The 22,652-nt window shown below is 36.8% G+C and overlaps 1 protein-coding gene across 1 annotated transcript in view; it reads right to left on the reverse strand.

The window, feature by feature from the left end:
- Window positions 1-22,652, reverse strand: part of GRIK2 (glutamate ionotropic receptor kainate type subunit 2) — a 413,047-nt gene that overhangs the window by 6,759 nt on the left and 383,636 nt on the right. The window contains exon 15 of the mRNA XM_062570999.1: window positions 10,517-10,767. Coding sequence (XP_062426983.1) covers window positions 10,517-10,767 — 251 coding nt within the window. The remainder of the gene's footprint in view (window positions 1-10,516; window positions 10,768-22,652) is intronic.

Here is a 22,652-nt window from a genome sequence, read left to right on the forward strand (position 1 = left end):
GACCATTGCACTGACCAAGACGTTTTGCTGACTCACCTGTGGACCTAGGCTGGGGCAGATGGGATTGCACTTGTGTGGTTCCACTCTTTCCTCTCGGAGAAATCCCAGAGGATGGCATGGGGCAATTGCTCATCAGCCCCGAGGGCTCTCTCTCATGCGGGATTCCACAAGGTTTCATCCTGTCATCTCTCCTTTCAACATGTATATGAGGCCACTGGGGAGATAATGAGATAATTTGGGCTGTGGTGTCATCAGCATCCAGATGATACACAGTCCTACTCTCTTGTCAGACCAGGATAGTGCAGTCATTTTGCACTGCCAGTACCTGGCTGAAATAGGGGTATGACTGAGGTTTAATCCAAGGAAGATAGATGCTGCGATGGACTAGTAAAGGGAGCATTTGGAATACATTATCTACCCTTATTATTCAGTTCAGCCTCTTCTGAAAGAGGCTTGCCATCTCAGATTCCTCCAGGTTGGTTTGGTGGCCATATGTACTGTCTGATATTTGTGTTTAAGTCAGTGGCAATAACTTTTACTGGTGTGAAGCCTGTCATACTGATCTCAGACCTCTTCCAAAACAGAACACTGCAGTCCAATTTCCATAGAAGAATTGCTACTTATTGTTTAATAAGTGCTGATAGCACTTCTGAGCAATTTGAATTACTTCAGCCACATAGCTGGTGCTAAACAAATAAATAACAGCATATATTGAACTACGTATCTGCTTTAGAATGAATTCCAACATAACATTTTAATAGTTCTATGTGTTATCATCAAAGCTATGTAAGGTATTTCTCTGACTTCCAGCAGGGATGATCCTGAACGCACTGAAATCAATCACCTAAGATCCTGTGCTCTCAGCCACTGGATGTGAAAGTACATCCATTAAGTCATTTTTGATCCTGAATCCACATTGACTCTCTGCTTGTTCAAGCAAAGTCAGTCTTGTTGATCATCAAGCATAGTGAAAGGAAGTGGTGATCAGTTTTGGGGGTAAATGAAGCTATCTGAATTAAAAATATTGTATATACCAGTATATACTTTATTTTGAAAATAAATAGCCTATCTTACAGTCATTTAGAACTTAAGGAAAAGTGATCTGAGTTCAGTTGTACCTAAATACCTTTATTTATGTGTGCTGAGCTAAAGTTGACTCTATATTATTCACTGTAAAAAATATATATTGGTTTTATAGTTCAGTGTGATAATATAAACTTAATATAAAATTGTCATGGCCTCAAATAATATTGAATAGAGAGCAACTGCTATTAACGCCTACAGTTTCTACTGTTTTGGAAACACTCATTCTATTAATAGTTATACAGCACTATGTAATATCATAACCGTTAGTATCAGTTTCCCTATAATTACATGGTTTCATCCAGCAGAATGAAGCTTTTAGCTCTTCTCCAAGATAAAAAGCAACTGCAAGTATTTCATGTTCATTTGCAGGCTTATACTGAAGTGAAGGTAACCTAAATCAGATGAGCTAAACTCTTGCTTCGCACTGAGCTTCCTAATAGAACTTTAGTTGTGAGGCATCTTGATATTACTGTCAAGTGTTTGTACTACATTTAGATTTAGGGTAGCTAATTAATTCAAAATGCAAAGATTAATATTTATAATCTAAAATATTTGTAGACAGGATGTGACTAATATAATATTAAAGAAGGGCAGTGAAAAGTTACCAGAAAGGCATGAATGTTTTATAATGTGGTGATATTCTTTTTCTTGAGAATAAATAAAATATTTTTTTCAGAGGAGCTAACAGTTATGTATTTTGACAGTTTCTTCTTGCTACTGATGAGTGAAAGTGAACTTTACATACTATAGAAAAATGACGTGTAAGGGGTTTCTTTTTTTATATACACTATTAAATTCTCTGTGTCAAACATAAAATATTCCATAACTCAGAACTTAAGCCTTGATCTTTCAGTGAACATCTACAGAGCAACAGCAAGCCCTTTGAAATCACATCCCTACATCTGTGCATGCAAAATATGATACTGGGGATATATATATAAAATATATATATAAGCGGTCAGTTTTACATACATTTCCAGTCTCTCTGTTCTTTTTTTCTTGAATTATACAAATTAAGAAATTCAAAAAACCTCAGTACCAATGTTCATTATCAAATGGACGTTGGTTCAGCTGTAATCAAAGATCAAAATAGAAATCTTGTTTTTAATGTTTTATTGTTTGCAAATGATTTGGAAAATGTCATAGTCAGGCAAATCAATATCTTCATTTCAGCTGTGTTTCTCCACTTTTGTCTTTTCACATCTTTTCCATTAAAGGTTTTTCTTTTTCACAGTTCCTACCATGGCAAAATATCCTCTAATATTTCAAACCATTTTGAAGAGATCATTGAATTGTAATTCATACCTCATCCTCAAATAGCCTGTATACATGCACACACAGAAATAAGCCATACAAATCCATGCACTCCATACAGTGCCCGATGGAGTACAGGATGATAGACGCTCCCAGTTTTCCAACTGCATCTGAGCAGTGCAGATGTACCAAAGTTGCAAAAAATTTCCTCCTATGAACTGTCACAGCAGCTGCTCTTTTTCCCATCTAACACTAAAATTACCACAATACAAAATGTGACATGACAATTCAGACTACATCATTGACTGTACATTTTATAAAAGTTTACTGGGATATAAACGCCAAATCTTTTGACTTTGCTTTATCACAACTGTCCACATTTTTGATTAATTTTAGCCTGAGGAGCAACCCCTTCAACTTTAAAATCTTTTGAACTTGCAACCCCTGAAAATAAAATAAATACTATACTGGGAATTATGTTGGTGTTGTTCCAGAACTATTAGAAAGTACTACCCCAAATACAAAGGGCTTTTAATATTAAACTATTAGGAACATGCTCTAAACTGCAGTAATGTTGACATACCTGCATTTTTTTGAGAAAGGAGAGAAAAGGAGTTTAACAAAATTTGAGAAAAAATACAAATAAAATATTTTGGTAAAGTAAGAAGAGATCCTAAAACCTTTTTCATTTTTCATATGAAAGTATCGTGGTAGTTTTGTTTTGCATTGTTAGGATTACAGTTGAAACAGAGATGGAAATATTGATTTTCTACACATCCTATTGATAAAAGTAGCATTTACAACATTTCAGTAATAATTAATTTCTTCCTGTAAGACTGATCTATTTAGGACAAGTTACTTACAGAATTTATGTTCCATGTCTGACACTCAGTGAAATCAGAATTGATCAATCAGTTTGATTCTAAAAAGGAGCATTCTAAATACTACAGAATGAAACTTAGACTCATGCAAACAACCTGCAGATAGACCTTGATGAATAAAGCCCCAGTCAGCGCTTAGATTCATTTCAGGTAAATAAATCAAGAAGAGTTAAATTGTCTCTGAGAGAAGAATTATCAGGACATGGTGTCAAATGGATATTGTTGCAGCACAACAGCTTCTTCACCCTAGCAGCCCTGAGAACATTCGTGCTTCTTGCAAAGGGTATGGGTCCACTACAGCAACAAAAACTGGCTTCAGGACAACTTCTCAAGCCAATGCCTTCCTCTCCAAAGAGTCATGACCTGGATATGTACAAGGATCCCCACTCTGCGGGGGTGACATGTAATGGACTACAAATTCTTGTCACAGCCACAGTCACATTTCGAATTTCATCCTAAAGGTTTCAGTGGTGTACGAGTTCTTTCTGCCAAGAGTAGATTTTCCCAATCTATATAGCTTACTCTTATGGTATATCTAGTGTGAAGATAGTACTAAAATGGAAATAATCTCAAAGAACATTGTTTCTTCCCCCCCCCCCCCCCCTTAAGGATGAAAATGAAAGGAAGGTCAATAAATTCTCAAAATGAGAAACCTCAATATAATATGCTGAATATTAATGGTCTTCAAAGACAACATTTTCCCTTGCCTTTATGTTAATAATGTGAGCTATACAAAAATAAATTTATGTAATGGGCATAAACCCATGACATATTGAAACATATCAACAAAAAAAGGACATAGTAATTGTTTTAAATGGCTGCTGTTTCTAACATTGCTTATTCACTGCCCTCTGAGTGCCTGTTAAAATCAGGGAGCAGGTCATTCACAAGCAAAAGCAATTATAAAATGTAAATGGCTAAGCAGTTATTGTCAAGATTGGCTAGATAAAAAAGGTCTGCTTAATAACATGTTTCCAAGTAGATGACATAATTAGATGTTTGTATTATAAACAATAGGAAAGAATACAAGCCTTTAGCATTTTTTAAAAGGCTACAACAAAACAACAGGTGAGCACGGTGACATAAATTCTATTAAAAAGCAGCAATTAAATTTGCTTCTTGGAAAATGCAAGGCACCATCTCGTGGTTACTCTGGAGGAATGCAGCCCAGAGAGCCTCGAACCTCAGTCGCCACCTGCCCCCATCCCGCCACCTGAACTGGAATATTAAAATGCCATCTTAGAAAAGAGCAATGCTTTGACACAAATCCATTCCCAATCCCCTCTCTGAAAAAATGCAGCTGGAGTTAAGGTAGGACCAGAGGTGATATTAAGCTTCAAATACACCCCAGGTTATCCTATTACTCAAGTATTTATTCAAGGTATATGCAAAATCAGAATTATTGGCAATTATAGTGAAATCATGCTTAATCTAATGCTTTATGGACCAACAACTAGCAGGACTTAAACTCTCTGCAGCCCTGTAAGGATGAAGGAATTTTTGAAACAGCTAACGCCAGAGACTTCTATTCTTGTAATCCTTATGTTATCATAACCAAAACATGGTTTGTGCAATTTCCAGTAAATGCTTGAAAATTTTGTAAACAATTTATTTTGGGCAAGTGTCAACCAGTTAAGTTTGTTTTGTCTTCAAAGACCTATTTAGTCTCATATGAAATTCACAGTTCAGCATTCAGAATTTCTACAGAACTTACAATTGTAAGTAAAAATGCTTTTTTATATGACTCATAAGTCTTACAACTTACAGATACTAATGTTCTCTTTGGGTCCAATGCTATGAACTGCTAAGGATTTTCAGTGCATTTTCGTTGCATCATCTAGAATGAGTTTTCTCAACTCAGCTCTGTACTTTAGTCCTGTGTTATTTACTACAGAAAGTGAAATTGATTCTATCTTCCTTGCAAAATGACTGTAAAAGGTAAACTAATTTCAATGTAGTTATTGTTTTTATTGCCTATATATTCAATTATAAATAAAAACTTATTTCAGGGAATTTATTTCAAATAATTTTTTAGTTTATGATTTTTCCATTTAACTCCAGAAATCATAGAATCATAGAATCAGTAAGGTTGGAAGGGACCTCTGGAGATCATCTAGCCCAACCTCCCTGCTCAGCAGGGTCACCTAGAGCAGGTTAGACAGAGTTGAATATAGGCAGGCCTTGAAGATCTCCACAGAAGGAGACTCCACAACCTCTCTGGGCAACCTGGTCCAGTGCTCCGTCACCCTCACGGTCAGGTGGAACTTCCTGTGCTTCAATTTCTGCCCATTGCCTCTTGTCCTGTCACACGGGGCAACTGAAAAGAGTGTGTCCCCGTCCCCTTGACACCCTCCCTTCATGTACTTGTACACATTGATAAGATCCCCCCTCAGTCTTCTCTTCCCCAGGCTGAAGAGGCCCAGCTCTCGCAGCCGTTCCTCACAGGGCAGGTGCTCCAGCCCTCTGATCATCTTCGTAGCTCTACACTGGACTCTCTCCAGTAGCTCCATGTCTCTCTTGTCCTGGGGAGCCCAGAACTGGACACAGTACTCCAGATGAGGCCTCCTCAGGGCTGAGTAGAGGGGCAGGTTCACCTCCCTCCACCTGCTGGCAACACTCTGCCTAATGCACCCCAGGAGACCATTGGCCTTCCCGGCCACAAGGGCACATTGCTGGCTCGTGGCCAACTTGTCATCCACCAGCACTCCCAGGTCCTTCTCTGCAGAGCTGCTCTCCAGAAGGTCAGCCCACAGCTTGTACTGGTGCCTGGGGTTATTTTTCCCTAGGTGCAGGACTCTGCAATTGCCCTTGTTGAACCTCAGGAGATTCCTCTCCACCCAGCTCTCCAGCCTGTACAGGTCTCTCTGTATGGCAGCACAACTCTCTGGTGTCTCAGCCACTCCTCCCAGCTTGGTATCATCAGCAAACTTGCTGAGGAGGCACTCTGTCCCCTCATCCAGGTCATTGATGAAGAAGTTGAACAGGATGGGACCTAGTACTGAGCCCTGGGGGACGCCACTAGACACAGGCCTCCAAATAGACTCCATGCCACCAATGACGACCCTCTGAGCTCTGCCTTTCAGCCAGTTCTCAATCCACCTCACAATCCACTCGTCCAACCCACACTTCCTGAGCTTATCTTGGAAGATGTTACGGGAAACAGTGTCAAAAGCCTTGCTGAAGTCAAGGTACACAACGTCAACTGCCCTCCCCTCATCTACCCAGCCAGTCATGCCATCACAGAAGGCTATCAGATTGGTTCAGCAGGATTTCCCCTTGGTGAATCCATGCTGGCTACTCCTGATCACCTTCTTTTCCTCCATATGTCTGGAGATGACATCCAGAATGAGCTGTTCCATCCCCTTTCCAGGGATGGAGGTGAGGCTGACGGGCCTATAGTTGCCTGGGTCCTCTTTCTTGCCCTTTATGAAGACTGGAGTGACATTGTCTTTCTTCCAGTCCTCAGGCACCTCTCCAGTTCTCCAGGGCCTTTCAAAGATGATGGAGAGCAGCCTGGCAACAACATCCACCAGCTCGCTCAGTACCCATGGGTGAATCCCATCTGGGCCCATGGATTCGTGGATGTCTAGCCTGCCCAGAAGGTCTCTAATCCTATCCTCCTCAACCAAAGGAAAGTCTTCCCCTCTCTGGACTTTCTCCCTCACGTCCAGGCTGCAGGATTCCTGGGGGCTGCCCTTAGCAGTGAAGGCTGAAGCAACAAAGGCATTCAGTAATTCTGCCTTCTCTGTATCCCTTGTCACCAGGGCCCCCGCCCCATTCAGCAGTCAGTCCACATTTTCCCTGGTCCTCCTCTTGCTGCTGCTGTATTTGAAGGAGCCCTTCCTATTGTCCGTGACATCCCTTGCCAGACTCAATTCCAACTGGGCCTTAGCCTTCTTCGCCGCATCTCTACATACTCTGACTGCATTCCTATAATTCTCCCAAGTAGCCTCTCCCCTCTTCCACATTCTGTGTATTTTCTTCTTCTGTCTGAATTTGGCCAGGAGCTCCTTGCTCACCTATGCAGGTCTCCTGCCCCTTTTGCTGCACTTCTTACTCATAGGGATGCACCACTCTTGAGCCTGTAGGAAGTGATGTTTGAATACTAGCCAGCTCTCCTGGACCCCTCTTCCTTCTAGGGCCTTAACCCATGAGACTCCACCAATTAGGTCTCTGCAGAGCCCAAAGTCCGCTCTCCTGATATCCAGGGTTGCAATCCTGCTTGTTGCCTTACTTCTTTCCTGCAGTATCTGAACTCTGTTGGTATTCTCAGTTCAGCACCTTTTTAGATTTAATCTAATATTTTGCATTACAGAAAGCCTCTGACCAGATCTCCCCTAATGAAACAAACAGTTAAGGTACAATGATATGTATATCTGCTATTTTTCCACAAGCAGGCTTAGTTCTGACCTGCTAATGGCTCAGTGGGTTTTGAATGGCTACAAACAATAGCAGAATTGAGTCCATATATTGTTCTTTCCACACTTGTCAGATCTGGATGTTCTAGAAAATACTTGGTAAATTAGCATGTTCAGTTTTCAAACAAACTAGCCGTAGCAAATATCAGTGATTGACGGTCTAACTCTGATATTATCAAAGCCTATCTTTGCTTTTGAAAGGTGTCAATAAAACAGAATTCCTTAGTGTCTAGAAAATGCTGTGGTTGCACAAATGCATGTGTGTTATTCTGCTTATCAATATCTGTTTTCCAGAAAGACCACAGAAAGGGTCACATGTTGCTATCCAATTTTTGAGCACATCAGTAGCATGAATGCTCTGAGCCACTTTGGTTACAAAATGTAAGTTTTCAGCAAATAACACAATTCGGTCTGCTGCTTTGCTGATTTCAATTCCTTTGGAGGTCTCGCTCCTTCACCTTGTCTAACATCTCTACATGCATACATGTTGGAAGGAGAGCCAACAGCAAAGATACTAAGAAACATATCTAGATTATGCACATAAAATCTCCATTGCCTGCCTTCTGCCATAATGGAAGGGCAACTGTATGTATTTTGTATACCCTTTAGGGCAGATACCCTAGGCAGATATACATATTATTATGGTCATCTATATTCCAGGATACTCCACATATTCAGCAGCGTAAGTATATCTGATTTCTTTCGTTTCCTTAGTTTTTATGCCTTTATCTTTCCTGTCCACAAATGCTCACAGGTGTTACACAGATATCATACTGATATTATGATTCTAAACGGATGAATCAATGTCACCAGAAACAAGTGCCCCCTCTCTCCGTAAAGGATGGCCAAGGCAGTGCTATCTGCAGGGTACACCTATCCCAGCAGAGGAGATGCAGTGACCAGAGACAGATGTCAGCATTTCTTACCTCCCCTCTGCTGCTCCTCCCTCTCCTAAGCAGCAGGGATCTCCTATATTTAGGGGAGAGAGAGAGGAAGACGTCCACTGAAGATCTGTGGTCCTGGGAGAGGAGTGGGTGATGGTGGTGCAAGGGTAGGCCATGAGCAGGCATCCTGCGATCTTTTTATCCCTTAATTTCATCCAGTAAGTAAATTTCTACAGAAACATTACTAATCTCCCACTGAATTCAGATTAGCTGGGTACTGCAGGGTGTGGAGAGGGCAGGGAAGAGATGAAGAGCAAGGGGGAAGAGAGGGATACTTGACCCTATCAACTACTTCAGATTTATTCCTAAATTTCAAATGTATCTCAACACTTGATGATATGATGAGATCCTTCTGGTACAAGCATTGTAAAAAGTTCAGATAACTCCACTCGTTGCTATCTCTTGCCATTATTAAAAAAAAAAAAAATAGGACTCACAGAAACAAATCCTTAAATAAGAACAGTTTTGTTTTGCTTCCTCGCACAATTTTCTACAGTCAAGTCATGCTGTCACTGTCAAGTAAGGTATGCATTCAAACCCTACAAAACACTAAGCAACTGATGTTACAAAATTACTATCAAATAGTCCTAGTTTTCTGAATAAGTATTTCTTAAAAGTCCAGAAAAGCTAAACCAAATCATTCTGATATCAGTATGTAATCCATATCCACCTTAAGAAGGTATAAATTACTGAGATATACATAGGTTATTTAAGTAAATAGTATTCTTTCCTCACAAATTCTTTTCAGAAACACAACACTTCAGTACTAAGTTAACAGCAATGAATCATCCTATAATGTGATAAATAAGAGAATTTAAATGGTCTTTTTACAATATAATAAAATGTACCAAAGTTCAAATTCTACTTCGGACCTTGTGACCTCACACTACCTTTGTGTGTTATAGCAAAAATGTCTTTAACAATATATGCATTAAAGGACACTTGCATACCAAAAGGTGGCTTAAAAGGACTGAATACAAATCTTAAGTTTTCTGAATAATCAAGTTACAAAAATTCGCTAGTAGCATCTGGAAAAATATCAATATAAATATATTTGTTGGACTTACTACTGATTTTATTAAACTAAATTATTAAATACAAATATAGGAATTGACATAGGTCAGAAGCTCCCCCAAAGGAAAAAAAATAGTAAAAAATCCACAGTTCCTCTCCATTTTTAAAATTCAAAATATGTCATAGCAATAAAATCTATAGTTTGAGCTTAGGTTTTAAAAATGTGCAAATAGAGAGAGGCTTTTTTAAAATGCAAAACTGTCTGGAAAATATTCCAGCTAAGAATTTTACAAAATTGTAGTAGTTTTGGCATAGTTACAGTATTGTGGTTGTATAAATTGTAAGTACAGAAAAAATTAACACTAGAACTTTCAAAACTGAGTTTAAAATCACAGGACATCAAATCATAATCAATAGTAAAACCACAAAGAATCATGCTGATGCAATCTTTCCAAATGCTACCAGAACAACTTTTTCAAGTGTAAACTTCTGGAAAGAACATTTCTATAGAGACATTTTTAGATTTTTAACTTTGAGCTACAGACAGTTTTGTCTTTTGAAAATCAGAATTATCTGTAGAAGATTAGTTTCCCATTACAGTTTCGGATTTCTTCTTCATCCATAAAATTAACTGCAGTGAACTTCCAGCAGTAAAAAGCTGTCTTTTTTCAGGCTTGAATAAGAGGAGAAATAGTCACTTGTCCTGAAAGCTGGCTACAATTAAACATATTGAAGACAAATTACAAGCTGTAAATATTAAATTTGGGGTACTCTGTTGTGATCCTTTGTTATATAGGATTATATGATATGCATTATATGATAAATAATCAGTATGCAGCTACATTTGGCTACCAGAAGCTTAAAATATTGTCTGAATAGACCATAATCATAAAATTAAATAGTAAAAGACAATATTTACCTTTTCCAACTGGGCATTTTTTTTGGATTTGTACAAAAACTCCCCGACTGCAACAAAGACAGAAAGCACCAATCCCGCTGCCAACACGATGAAGATTCCTCCAATGTTTTGAACTCCCAAAGCACTGGCCTCTTTGCTTTCCTCCTCTGGGCAGCCATTGCCTCGCCACCATTTCTCCTTCATCATGTGGAGTTTGCCCTCTTCTTGCAGCTGAAGAATTGCTATAGTGATCTTGTCTCTATATGGAGAACCTAAAGAGATCACAGAGAAAATATTGCACTGGTGTACGTTTTAAGGAAAGGTAGGTATTTCTGAGAAGATTGAAATGTAAGAAAACATTACAAGAACAACTGCATCCTCTTCTTTTACAGCTATAAGTTCTTAATGGGAAAAACATGTACATCTAACCCTGGTCACATTGCTCACATAAATACAAACCTACAAGTGCACACACACGTACATACACACACACAAAACTTGATCCAGCTATTAAACTCAGCCAAAGAGTATCCACCTTTTAATTCACATCAGCTTTTTAGTTATACTGCAGTAGAATTAGTTTCATATACCTAGGTCTACAGGCTATTGCTTCCTAGTCTAAAGCCCACTCAAGATCTGGAATATAAAGGGCACTTTATACTATTATTTATTAAAAAAAGAAACAACAACTCAGTGTTCAGGATTAAGCCACAAAAGTCTCCATTTGATAAACTGTCAAATGTTTATGATACCTTCCAAACACCCATTTATTTCATATTAAAAGTATCAGGTAGTAATGTATTCAGAAAGACAGAGTTAAGTGTGTTTGGATAACATGGATATGCATTTGCATATTTTAACATGTTTTACATATTTTAACATTAATATCCTAATGACTTAGGATAATTTCACAGGTTCTGAATGTTTCAGTATTTCAAAGAGCAGTTTTCAAGGTAAAGTGTTATGTCTTCATATGTCGTCTGCTTTTCTTTTTCTCTGCATAGAGCATAGAGACTTCTTAATGAGTATTTTGCAATTTACATCAATTAGTAAACGATGGTAAAGGAAAAAGCTTTTGTTTTCTCAATAGTTACAAGTAAATCACATAAGTCAGAAGTGCTTTCTATGTTCATATTTTGTGTAATGTTTAAGGAGACAACAAAGCCATCATTCTGCTGCTGCTGCTTTGAAAACAGGAACAAAAGACTTTTCATTAAAGTGGATAAGAAATCCTGGTAAAAAAATGAGTAGATGAAAAGTCATGCTACCCCCTCTTTCACATGATGTTGATAGGAATGCAGCTCTACAAAGGAGCCCTCCTCCTTTTCTTTCTGTTATAATAATGCTACTTACTAGTTACAACTTTATCCAGCATCTCCAGTTGCTAATAAAATGTATTTTCATTAATTTGATACTGTAAAAAAAATTCCTCAACATCCTATTAGAGAGATGCTACCCATTTGACTGTTTCAGACATACCGTCATCTAGGTGGAAGGAGCTGAAGGAATGTATGCATAGAATATATTATATCACTCTTGGAAAACATATATTTTTGTTTGAAATTTCTTCTCCCTGAGCATAGCATTCAATTTATTCTTATACAACGAGAATTTGTCATGACAATGTAGCTGGTGAGAAGGGTTACTCTACCAGCCTGGAAATAAAACACAAAACAAACCATTAATTCAAAAACACTCTAGGCTTTGTTCCTTTATTTCAGAATAAAAGGTGGGAAGAGCTGACCTCAAAGTAAATTGCAAGGCCCTACATTTTTATCATCTATTTGCTCAGGGAAGAATGGGTTCTGTACTAGGAACTAAACTGTATTTAGATAGGACTATAAGCGAAACAGAGGGAGGTGAAAAAAAAATTCTTCTTCAGCTCCGTTGCACAAGCAGGAGTCTAAGTCGCAGCATTTTAGACCATTCTGATGATAGTGAAACTTTGCAAAAGCATGAACTTGACACATTTCTTCAGTCAGATGGAAGAAGGAAAGAGATTAGACCACAAGAGCCTGGGGAAGTGTAAGTGCACGCTATAATCTTTTGGGGATATTTCAGTGCTGCACTACCTATAAATATGTAACAACAACAACACCTTAAATTACACTAGATCTTGAGAAATAATTTTGGACCCAGTCTAAGACTCTTCTGATTTGACAGGCTGCTTTCTAATTAAACTGATTTGCATTTTGTTTCCACACTTTCTGTTGGTCTGAATATAGGCAGCAACAACTATTCTTCATCTATTATTTATATATTCTAGGGGCCAGATTTGTACACATACAATTCTAGTCCGTTTGAAGTACTTAAAAAATGAATAAACTGAGGAATTCATAGAAAGAAATCATGAAGCACAAGATAATCCTATCTACAATTAGTTGAGATTGCAAGGATTGCATTGGGAATATGCATTCAAATAGTGATTAATTTCATCAGTATTTGTATCACTTTGTATTGGTAAATTGCAATTTTTTGTGCACATATTTCTGCAATGGACAGGTTATAAGGCCTTTGGTGTGCCTACTGCAATATTTATATTTACTATATCTTATTACCTTGTCTTAAAAATGGTAATCTTGTAAGTAAGATCAATACTGAGTGTGGAATGACCAGCCTTGCATACTGCCACTGTTAAATTAAATATTTAAAGAATATCCCAAAGTGGAAATTTATACATGTCAAACAACCAGCATTCAATATTGTAATTCTATTCTATTCCTGAATGACTTACAATTACTTAAATTCATTGATTTCTATTTCTCAACAAACAACTTGAGACGACCTAATAATCTGATGTTTGAAAAATAAGTCATTTTTAATGTTGTTGTCACTGATTCAGATATTAAGATAACAAAGGAAGGAAGCACAGCAAGAATATTCTTTCCTAAGATTTTACTTGCTCCTAGATTTTTATTCTTAGATGCAAGTTGGATTACAAGTCCTAGTGATGGCGAAGTCTGCCCAGAAGCCTCTGAAGTGGTTAAAATTATCATGGTCGGATGTTTGATGACAAAGTTACTGTAGGAAAAGAGTAGAAAATAAATAGAGAATATAGACAAGGCATCCAGGTTACATTCTTTAAAACTACTTTTTTTTTTCCTTTTAGAAATGAAAAATTTCAGCAAATGTTGGTAATTTAGCAGTAATTTTCACAATCAGTCCTTTCTGCTTGAGTGGTAGATGAATATGAATGGAATGAGCTCTTCCATAAGGTACTTTAGGAAGGTCATGGCTTATTTGTCTGGTTTTTTAGAACCCGAAACATTATTTAAGAAAATACTGTTCAGAAGACAAAATAAAATGTGGATTGAAACTTTAAAGCTAAAATTAAATATTTTAAATAATTATACCATAGACCATATATATATGAATGCATTTGCAAAATAAAGGCAGTGTGAATAAGAATAAAGTAGTAAATTAAATCTTAATAAAATCTTACTAGTGTGTGCATGGGGGAGGACTGGGAGAGACAGAGGTATTTAAAATTCCATCCCAAAATCATATATATACATATATACATATGTATATATGAAAAAATATATACATATCGTCTTCCAATGAGTACAGAGAAAGAGAGAAATGCAGAAATATCTGACTTTTTCTGCCCCTTCTTCTCAAGGCTGTTACTGCTTTCTTTTCTCTGACAAATGATCAAATATCCCATGAAAGACAGGGACTGGAGGACCAATACAACATAATACACACATTATTTGCTGATCCCACTGCCCCCGCAGTTTGCAGGAATGAGAATGTCCACCAGAATAAGAGTTTCCTTAGACCTTCTGACTTCTACAGGTGCTGGATACCTTTGTGGCTTCCTATGATCATCATGAATGAAGCAATGATTTTTATTTTCAGTAACCCAAATATGAAGATTTAAAATAAAGATGAAAGCTTATTTGCATAAATTTTATTATCTAAAGCATCTGTACAAAACTAAGACAGCTAAGTCTCAGAAATCTTCCAGAAGTTATACATGGATAGATTTTCTTCCCCGGAGTCTCAGTATATAAAAATGTATGCACATAATTATGTGTTTAGTTAACTTATGAACACGTAATCTTTATATATTGAGACTTCATTGCATACAGATTAATATGCTGAAATCCTGCTGATCTGGCTGGTCTTGAAGATGTTTCCTGCAATATTATAATTCAGTGAAATCTACTCCCTGCTTACCCTTAGTCTCTATTTTAGTCATTCACATGGTAAATATCAAAGACACCCTTAAACGGGTTGGAGTGTACTGGAAACTATGCAACTGAATTTGGCTGTAAGCAAATAAAAAGAAATGGTAGCATTCTACTCAGCCCTTCATTAAGCAAATACTGAACTAGAAAACTTGTTTATATTTCATCATCCTGAGGCATTTTATTAAGAGAAAGAGTTTCTACAAATTATTTGGTATTTTGAAATTTGAAAGCTAGTGCCTGTGTTATTAGTTTATACTGAGTAAAGTAACTAATTCATGTTCTGGTTTTAGCATTGGAGAGGAAGAAGCACTGAACTCAGCATGGGTTAACTGCATTGTAACAGGTAGTAATTAAAAAAAAAAAAAAAAAGGCAATCTTTTGGGGAAGTTTTTTCCAGCATGAACTCATTTGCAATGAGGTTATACTAGATAGATCTATCTACCCTAAAGCTAGCATGTGTACATATATATAAGCTGCAGTCACAGCCTGACTCCAATGCAGGCATAGCTAAAGTTTCCATTAAAGTCTCTTTCTAACCCCATTTATACTACTGGGGATGGGTAGAACCATGTAAGTCTTGGCACGTCTGCATTTCTCTGTGTTCTTCTCACACTTAAGGCCTATGGAATCACAGATTAAATGTTTTGCCACCAATTCGGTTGCACATGCAGCTGGGTCATACTTGAAAGTTTTGTTTGTTAAGCCATCTATTATATATTTCCATCGGTTACCACAGCTGCTGAAGCTTTCCTTCTCTTTATACAACATAAATTTCAGTCTGGTCCTTCGGGACAGCCTCTCCTTCCTAAGGGATAACTGATAATACAGTATGTGAAATTCAGTTTCTCTGAAATTTCATGCATATTGGAGACTTAAACGTGACAGACACAAGACTCGAAGGGGTTTCATTCACGCAAAATTGTGCAGTAGAAGTTTAGCCCACAAGGATTCATGGAAAAACAACATCCTACAGCCTCATGCATCACAGGTCCTGAAACACGTTCCGGTAATCTGTAACAAACTCAGCACTGAGTAATAAAGACTGACAGCCACAGTTATAACATACCATAGGAAAGCAATAGGCGGCTCAGGGGTACGGGCGGCAGTAGAAACCCTTAGTTTAGTTCCACAGAATTGTTTTTCTTTTAAAAGGCGCAGCCAGCTTTGCTCCCTAGAAGTGGCAACCCTCTCTCACTGGGATGGGAGTGAAGGGGTAGAGAGAAGGATCATCACAGCTCCATTCATTTTTCCTATCTGTGGATTCAAAAGCCTCCAAGCAACATCTGAAGAAGGGAGAGGAAGCCTGCAAGCGACCAGTCCCTGGCTCTACCCTCAGCACCACTTTGCAAAAGGGTACTAAGGACCCTTTCCAGGTCATGGAGTAATGCCTTTGCAGTAGCTGGGGATCTGACTGATTAAAATCCTTTGGCAAGCATAGGAAGCAAGCAATACACCACGCTGATGAGAAGAGCCAGGAAAGAACAGAAAAGGGAACAGCTGTTGCCTATATGACATGGGAGAACAGCCTCCTTTATCCCAAATAAATGAGCAAGCCGCACTACCCAGATTCTTTGGATCCTGGAGGATGTTCATACCCTGACCTCTTCTGTAGGTTGACTATCAAAAAAAAAAAAAAAAAAAAAAAAAAAACTTCACTGATGAAAAGATTTTCTGCGCAGCAAAATTAGCTATTTCCACAAGAGGTAGCAATTAGTCAGGTAGTTTTAAGAGTACAAAACAGTCCTGTGGTCATTGTACTAGACCAGGATTTAAGATGTAGATTCTAAAAAAGAGCTTTGATATAGACTTTCTTTGTTATGGTAACTGAAACATTTTTCCTGTTTCCTAGCTCTGTGCCTCGGAGCAAAGCTAGTGTTTCATATTTATGAATGCTCAGACATTACAGCATTCTCACCTCTAAGGTACATATAAATTAGTAACAAAGCATTGCAGACACACAGAGCTTAAATACACTTCCTAAGTTTACATGTCCTCCAGTGTTTACTGAAAACAACAGCTATATTAATAAACTTTCAATAGATATAGTTCTTTTTAATGTAGAAAGGAGTGAAAATCCTGGTTTTGCCACTCCAAGAAAAATATTTCACAAAGGTCTAGTACAATAACATTTATATACATTTTCTAGGCATTTATGATTAATATATTAAAATATTATATTGATTTAAACGTTAAAAGAAAGTATATTTCTTGCTCATCTATGAGTTGCCTTTCTATTTTCTCATGGGCTTTAAGCTCTTCTCAGCATGAAGAAGTCTTTTTAAATGTTTTTAACTACCCTACATATTACAAACAACATTGGGAATAAATAATAATAAAGTGGCAGGTTTCAAATAACTAATATTTGCAATCTTAATTTTGCTGCATTCCATGTACATCAGATTTTTCCCAACCTTGTTTTTTGGATTAAATACATAACTCTAAATTTTAAGGGGTTAGTTTGTTTGTTTGTTTTCAAAAGATATACCAAGATAAAATATTTATCAGGATGAGTTAACATTTCTCTAACAAAATTGGAGTGTTTCCTAATTCTGATTGTTAACCTTGCACACTTCATGCTACCTTAAGACTTGTGTGCATTACCATACGTAACGTTAGACACATTATAATCATTAAATATTCATTAAGTTCTAATTATTACAATGCAAAATCCTCAACAGAGGTTTACAGCAATCTAAGCTATCCCATATCGAATTGAAATAGCAAACAGATTCAAAACCAAATCCTAAACAAAACTGCTCATCATTCCCTTTTTATATACATATATATACATAAATATATATATATATATATATATAAAAATTTGCTTCAGAGCCACTTTTCATATATGGCTCAGAAAAGACATGTTGCTGATAAGAATCAGAGAACACTTTAAAAATAGTATTTTATGCAAAATGTAATGAAAGAAATTTCATAAGTTCTTGTGTTATCTAATTAGTTTCACTTCTTCCCAGTCATTACCATCAACTGACTAAATTTTTGGCCCTGTCTCTACAGAACTATCTTAAAGGAGTTCATGTACCTTTCTAAAACTGTAACCAGCTTAACCAATTGTAACCAAGAAAGATCATTTATCTGAGACTTGTTTCATAATAATTTTCTCATAATTCTCTTAACTATAAGCATGCACCATAACTGATATTAAAATTAGATTAATACAGGGGAGAATTAGCACTACAATAGCCATTCATCCTCCCTTTTGTAAGTGTTTATGTCTTTGGCACTGAAAAGGGGACATTCTTGGGTATACTAAGTTGTAACTAGCTCAAAACATATTTATCCTTTGCTAGTGAGTAAATTACAGAAAAAAACATAAAGAACATAAATGCCCACCATGAAAAATTTAAATAAGAGATGATGATATAGGTTTTACTGGTTAACTTATACTATGTTCCTATGTTTTCTTTTTTGCTATCAAAATAATCTGAATAGGATGAACAAGGCTTTTTTCACTATTGTACATACTCAGATCATAATTACATTATTGTATTAGATACACATATTCTAATATTTCTTTTGCATTTTTTAACCCTGTATAATTTTCTCAATTCCTTCTCAGACTATCACTGTAAAAACTCAGCTCTAAAGTATAGGCTTTAGACAGAATAAATACAAAGAGTAAAAGTTAGTAACTTTCTTTTATGGAGTCTACATGTACTGTAACACCAAAGAAAGTTCACTGAAAAGGTCATAAGCTTAGTGTGTTATTATCTCTCTGCTGCTGTTGAACTGGGCAGCCACAAAATACCCATGTTGAAATCTATACTGAGGAAATGAGTGATAATTTTATTGTAGCTAAAACTATTTCTTATTTATATATCAATTGTTTAAAATTTGCTTTGTAAACCTACATCACTTGTGTTTGAGTGATTTACAACAGCTTCCTTTGTGGGAAATCGTTTTCTAACACTACACAGCAACAGCTGAACAAAGTAAGCTAAAGAAAATGCTATATGCAGTTTTACAACACATGAAGATTTCAGGCAGGTAGGTAGAATATAACTAAAAATTAGAAAAGCCTTGGGTCGTAACAGAAGGTGCCCAGATCTGAAAACCCAGGCCATGACTTTGCAGACACCACCCTAACCCAGGCCATGACTTTGCAGACACCACCCTAATTTCCCAGAAGGTATTTTACCATTAGATTTGTTATCATGAGTGAAGTATGAAGTAGCTGTTGGTACATCTAAGAGCAGTGGCATTTTATCTGGGCAATCTGTATTCAAGCTACGCAACAACTTCAGACCTTTAGAATGGTTCCTACAAAATTTCACACTATATTTACAGATGACAGTAAGAAGCTGCTACTGTTCTATCAAGTGGTGTTCCATATATTTATAATCTTTCTAATAAATATGAGAAGCTAACTCTTTCAGTTTTTCCATGCAGATTTCTCTTCCCTAATTTGATTTACAAGGTTAAAGTGATTAGAAAGGCAACAGAGCCAGTTCTTCATGGATCTTTGGGAAAAGGAAACATCAAATAACTGTTTGCATCATACATACAGTGAGAGTAAGAAGCTTCAAATATTCAATAGGTACTTAAAACATTGGCTATTGTATAAGATTTCAACATTTCATTCACTGTGTAGTCTGTCCATAAAACACCATGACAGATTCAAAGCTGTTGGTTCCAGTCATCAAGTCTTTTCATTTATCCCAGCCAACTTAGAGAATCCTCAGTAGTAGGGCTGGATGAGACAACAAGAATTCAGATGACTGAAGAGCATTCAGAGTTTTGAATTTCTTTTCCAATACAAGGAAATCATTTGGGTGCAAAAAATGAAACTTGGTAGGCTCAGAGAATGACAGTCAATAGCGTCTCTTTACCCCTTTTGGATGAAAATTCGAGTCAGTGTTCAAAGAGAAGGGTCCTGATTGGGTAGCTAAAGAGTGTGAAATACTTTCATCACAAAAATGTTGAGTTTCAATACTATGACCAAAGACAGAAATTTATGTATGATCACAGTTCGCATACATACTTACAGAGAATCACAGAACTGCTGAGGTCAGAAGGGACCTCTGTAGGTCATCTAGGGCAAACCCCCTGCTCAAAGTAGGGTCATCAAAGTGTCAACATACGCATTTGTGAAGCTACCATAGGGATTTCAGGAATGTATCGATATATAAACTTTTGAATTTTAGCTGTAGGTAAGAAATGTTCTATTGTTGAATGATTCAACACATAAAAAGTGAGCCACACACCACCAAGGCTGTGTCTGACATCTTCCACATGTTTTTCTTCGGGTGGAAGAAGGGAGAAAGGGCTGGGGATAGTTATGAAAGAAGTAAACTCAAGAAAAGAAAAGCCTAGTTGGAGAAGAAGGTTTGGAAAAGGCAAAGATGGAAAGAAGTTGAGACAGGAGAAAAATAGGGAAGAAGCATATACTTATCTGAAAGGGAAGTACAGTCAAAATTATAACAAATTTCCGTATTCCCAGAAAAGTCTACTCTCCTTTCACAGCTCTCTCAGCCTTCATGATCTCAAGCTGGCTGTCATCAGATCTCTCACAAATCTTTCTCTGATAGAGAAAAATCACCTGCATCTGAAAGGCTCTGGATTTGAGGAAATCTTGCTTGAACATGCTGTTCAGTATTTTCCCAGGGGGAAGTAGCACTAACAGGACCCATTATCCCCTCAACACGAGCTGAGAGTAAGGGAAAAAATGGAAAAGGAAGAGAATAATCCTTAAAGGCAATTTTTTCCCCATAGAAATAGATACACGTGAAAAAACAACCCAGAAATGAAAGAGTTAGCATGCATTAGCTAAAGGTAGGGAAGAAGAATAACGAATATTTTTCACAGAAAGATATCTAAATAAACTATGAAGGCAACTGAAAAAGAAAGTAACTAGCTGCATGAGCAAGAAAGACTCCTGGATTTGGAAGATGCAGATCCTGAACTATTTAGACCTAAAGAACAACCAAGAGTGCAAAGGAGATAAAGGCAGGTAGGTTTATTATTTTCTCTAGGGAAAGAAGTAAAAACCATACACACACAAGAATGACTGCTTTTTGTAAACCTTACAAAGGCTGTGTTCAGTTTGCTTTCAGGGATTGCATGTCTCACAGAAGACCCTGGAAGTATGGCAGTTAAACCAGCAGACAGTGGGAGGGAGGTGATATTTACTGCATGGACTGGGGTTGCTAGAAATTGAGGTCCCATTTCCAAAAAGCAGTGAAAAAAAGAACCCTTGACCAGGAAATACAAGAGGCAGACAAAAGAAATAGTTGATGCTGCAGCTTTTTCAGACTGGGAATACCTAAGAGCATGCAAACCCTATGTGCTGAGATGCAATACAATAGTTTGCTTCTAACTGGAAGGAATTATATCAGGACTGAGACAGTTTCTGTTTGTAAATAATCTTTGACAATTCAATACACATATAGTTCTAGGCGCAATTATGTCAATGCTGCAGTTTTAATGTCTTTGCTTTATTTATACCCATTCAGTAAATTCCCACTGGAAACTCAGCTTCTCTAAGGCAGAGTCTGCTAGCAATAGCTACTGGAAGTTAAGTTTTCTGGTAATCTTTTATTGATATGAAACGCAGTCTCTTAACTCTTTCACGAATAGTGCCTTAACACACTCATACTTCTGATGTAACTATAACGATAGTTCTCCCATCAAATATTTTAGTTACACATTTTTACATTTTAGCAACAATAAATTAACTGCTAAAGCAGTTGAAATTCCCAGATTAGTTTCAATACATGGTCTGATCTGCATAAAAATAAATAATTTGCATCCATTTTTATGTATTATGTTCAACTAATGAAGACAAATGTATTAATTTGTTTTAGTTACAGAAGAACTGAAGCCCAGCAGTTTTATGCATGTATAAGTGATAAATATTACAGTTCAAATTATATGAAGGATTACAGATAAAGTGCAAGCAAGCAGAAGAAAAAGCCTCCTCTGTCGGTACTTGGCTTCCTATTTATGCTTATCGGGATAGAACTACCTATACCTCTCCTCTCCAAGGATGGATGAAAAATACTCAGACTTTAGTAATTTATATATAGACTATGTAATTTATACACTTACATCTAAAAGTAGCTTAAAGAGAACTATGGGGTCCTAAGAATAAAACCAAATGAGATACTCGGACTACCACTGCCTAGATATGAACACCTTTTTTGTGTGTGTGTTGCTTTAGATTTTGAAAACTAGATGCAAGGGACAATGTTTCTGCTTTTAGTAGTAAAGTTTAGAGTGCAAAAATTGCACAATATTCACAATATTTATTACATAAAATTGTCAAAGAGTATATATACATATATATCATAAAAAATCAAATATAGATGTATAAATGTATAAACCTTCTGTTTACCATCCAGGGTCAAATACAACCAAAAAGAGCTGAAGCTATGCATGATCCCACTAACTCTGTGGAGCATTCCTTTTCTTAAACAGGGCAACTCATTGAAGTTCTACAGCTTTTATAGTTTAAATTCATTCTTTTTTTTTTTTTTTTTTTTTTTTTTTAATATGATAACGTTCACTTTTGATTTTGGAAGACTTTACAATATTTAACTGAACTACTGGAAGTATTAAAAAACTCTGCCTTGTTTTTGCTGAAAAATATCATGTCTAAAATTATGTTCTGAGTTGATCAGTGACTGCCGAATGTACAAATGAATTCAAGGAAATGTACCAGTCATTGTGCTCAATATCATTGTTTTCTAGCTTTGCTTGAGATTTAAAGCAAGTTTTCAAAACACGCTTCTTCAAAACATGCCACCTTTTCAAATTTGTTGGAGGTGTGAAAAAAGAACGATATTAAAAGGCACAGAAAGCAGCTCTAGCTACTCTAAGTGCTTGACTTCGGAGACAGAAAAAAACAATTAATGAATGCTAATAAATTCCTAACAGTTCATTCCTACAGGATCCTATACTTCTTTAAAACAAAGATATTTAAATACAAGTCAGTGTTTTCACAC

Source organism: Rhea pennata, chromosome 3 (genome assembly GCF_028389875.1).
Source record: "Rhea pennata isolate bPtePen1 chromosome 3, bPtePen1.pri, whole genome shotgun sequence".
NCBI classification, from domain to species: Eukaryota; Metazoa; Chordata; class Aves; order Rheiformes; family Rheidae; genus Rhea; species Rhea pennata.